This window comes from Hippocampus comes, unplaced genomic scaffold (genome assembly GCF_001891065.2).
Source record: "Hippocampus comes isolate QL1 unplaced genomic scaffold, H_comes_QL1_v1.1 scaffold463, whole genome shotgun sequence".
Lineage (NCBI taxonomy): Eukaryota > Metazoa > Chordata > Actinopteri > Syngnathiformes > Syngnathidae > Hippocampus > Hippocampus comes.
Genome location: NW_017806181.1, coordinates 383,029 through 385,633, shown reverse-complemented (window position 1 = coordinate 385,633; position 2,605 = coordinate 383,029). Strand labels below are relative to the sequence as shown.

Sequence of the window (2,605 nt, the reverse complement as noted above, 5' to 3'; positions counted from 1 at the left end):
CGCGACGCGACGGGCGATTCGCTTTCTTCCCCGTCGCGATCCGGCGGACCGGTCGAGAAAAGAATGCGAGACGAAACGAAGCGCGGCTCACGCGGCAGCTGACCCGAGCAGCTGACGGGAAGCCACAAATGTGCGCGAAGGCCTCACGGGGCCGCAACGCTACGCGGGGCTAGCTGACTAACCTCTTCGTCGGAACAGATCTGGATCAAGTCGCCGAGGGAGAAGAGGCCTTTCTGCAGCACCACGTCGCCGCTGCCCTCCACGCACTGCCCGGCCAGGACCAACAATTTGTGTCGAGATGGCTCGCACAGCAGCCGCCGCACCTACGCACGCACGCGAACGGGAAACGCAAAGCCGCTCGTACGTGTCGGGCGCGAGAGCGAGCTTTTTTGGTTTCCGGGCGCTCTCACCTCTGAGCACACCAGATCGTGAGCTGGATTCAACACCACTTGCGCATCCAGAATGTCTCCGCGGTGCTGCAACGTTCGCTGACCTATGAACATCCAAAAAAAATAACACGTTGAGGCCCATAAGCTGACCGCTAACACGCTATAACAATAACCGTGAAGAGGCCCCGTCTTGGTTGAGGTCAACATGAAAACCGTCAAAGTACAAATGCATCATTGTGACTTTTTTTTTTCCCCGGCATATGACTTCAAGTGGGTCTGCTCAGTAGAAACAAGTTATACACGTGACAAAAACATTGTAGGCGGAGCCTCACACAACAGTCACCATCCTGCTCCGATCACGTTTGAGCTTCTCACCGGGAATCACCTCCGACAGGAAGGCCGAGTGTCGGGACACGATTTTTTTTTTCCCCGGCATATGACTTCAAGTGGGTCTGCTCAGTAGAAACAAGTTATACACGTGACAAAAACATTGTAGGCGGAGCCTCACACAACAGTCACCATCCTGCTCCGATCACGTTTGAGCTTCTCACCGGGAATCACCTCCGACAGGAAGGCCGAGTGTCGGGACACGAACAGCTTGAGCTGCTGGTCCAGAACGTCCAACGGAATTGGGACACGCCAGCAGCGCACACCTGGAGCATGCGTATGTGCACGCACGCATGCGCACACACACACACACACACACACACACACACACACACACACACACACACACACACAAGGAAAGAGGAACAATGACTCATTGATGTTATGTGGGGAACCAAAATCATTCTCATGGCGCACGGTCACAAACAATCATGACTTTGGTGGATTCTGATCGGCTGACAGAAAAAACAAAAAAAACAAAACATGGTTCCATTTGTCATTGTGGAGTTCAAGTGACCAGACACGGCCTTTCACCTTTTGCTCGTCTGTGTGACGTCACTGCTAAATCTGAGTGAACTTCACCGGAAAGTTATTGACCATTCGTGCTTTTACCACACGTGATGTAAAATTTCTGGACGCGAGGACAGGGATGGCGCCACAGTGGGGCCAAAACCCCTTCTGAAAAGTTTGTCATTTGGACCCGCCTGCATTTTACCTGCTATTCTAAAATATATTGAGAAATCATTTTCTCAGCCCAACTATGTATTGTAGGCCCTACAATAGCCCCCCCCCCGCGCCCCCCGGCAGAGAAAAGAAAAATTCTGGAGCCGTGCCAGAACAGTCTGACACGGTCGGGAAGAGAAAACTCCTTGCCGTAATTTAACCCCCGAAAGTCCCCCGACGGCTCGAACGGTTCCGTAACGATAAACACTTTTTGCAAACGTGTATTCGTGGACTTCATGCGCGTCTCGCCACGGGTTTTATTGTGAAAGGGCGCACCGACTTCCCGCTCCGGTGTGGCGGCAAAACTTTGGAGAAACTCACCCGACTCGATCTGCAGCAACAGCCGCTCGAGATGGTCCCCGTCCCGCCGCGCCCCGACCGCCCCGACCACAACCAGCAAGGAGTAATCCGCCGCCCCGGCGGAGGCCGAGCCAGGACCGCCGCCGCCGCCGCCGCCGCCCCGTTTCGTCGCCATCATGGCATCATGGCCGGTCCGGTGGGGACGTCACCAAGTTCGCCTTCAGAACACGCCCCTCCCGTGGCGTCGAGGGCGGGGAGATGGCGAGCGAATTGGAAAGCCACCAATCGGCGAAGGCGTAAGAACAAGCGCGACAAAAGATGACCAATGAGAAGAGAGTGGAGAGTTCAGGCTTTTATGGAGATCTCTGTCAAGTCGGTGAAAACTTGTGATCGCAATCACGTTTGCTGAACCAAAAGTGCTCCTGTTGAACGAGCGCGAAAATGCAAGTGGTGCAAGCCCAAAACATTGAGGTCACCGTCGACCTTCTTCTTTCTTCAGACTAAAGGAGAAGCGGCGTCGACTTTTTTTGCTCCCCTCCCCCGCCCGCCCGCCCCCCTCCAAGTCAGCACGCGAACGCGGCACCACAACTCGGCCAACATGGCGGCGCCCGCGACCGACCGAAACGGCAAATGTGCATTCTTCGTGGAAAAAAAGAAACGTTTTTGTAAAATGGTCGTGGCCAAAGGACGCGAGTTTTGCGGGGAACACGCCAACAACGTCTCCGTGAGTAGGACGCCTTTTCAATTGGCTTGACGAAAGAAAACCTTGGCCATTCTTCCTCACTCGCGCACGAAGACGCTCCGGC

The 2,605-nt window shown here is 54.7% G+C and overlaps 2 protein-coding genes across 2 annotated transcripts in view; one reads left to right on the top strand and one right to left on the bottom strand.

Annotated features, from left to right (window-relative positions):
- map1sa (microtubule-associated protein 1Sa) overlaps positions 1–2,155 on the bottom strand; it is an 8,347-nt gene extending 6,192 nt beyond the window's left edge. The window contains exons 1-4 of the mRNA XM_019855852.1: positions 1,821–2,155; positions 941–1,042; positions 411–493; positions 183–323 (exon numbers count right to left, since the gene is read on the bottom strand). Of these exons, the coding sequence (XP_019711411.1) occupies positions 183–323; positions 411–493; positions 941–1,042; positions 1,821–1,977 (483 nt within the window). The 5' untranslated portion in view covers positions 1,978–2,155. The remainder of the gene's footprint in view (positions 1–182; positions 324–410; positions 494–940; positions 1,043–1,820) is intronic.
- Positions 2,156–2,301: 146 nt separating this feature from the next.
- Positions 2,302–2,605, top strand: part of trmt13 (tRNA methyltransferase 13) — a 6,419-nt gene continuing 6,115 nt past the window's right edge. Inside the window, exon 1 of the mRNA XM_019855856.1 lies at positions 2,302–2,523. Within this exon, the coding sequence (XP_019711415.1) occupies positions 2,398–2,523 (126 nt within the window). The 5' untranslated portion in view covers positions 2,302–2,397. The remainder of the gene's footprint in view (positions 2,524–2,605) is intronic.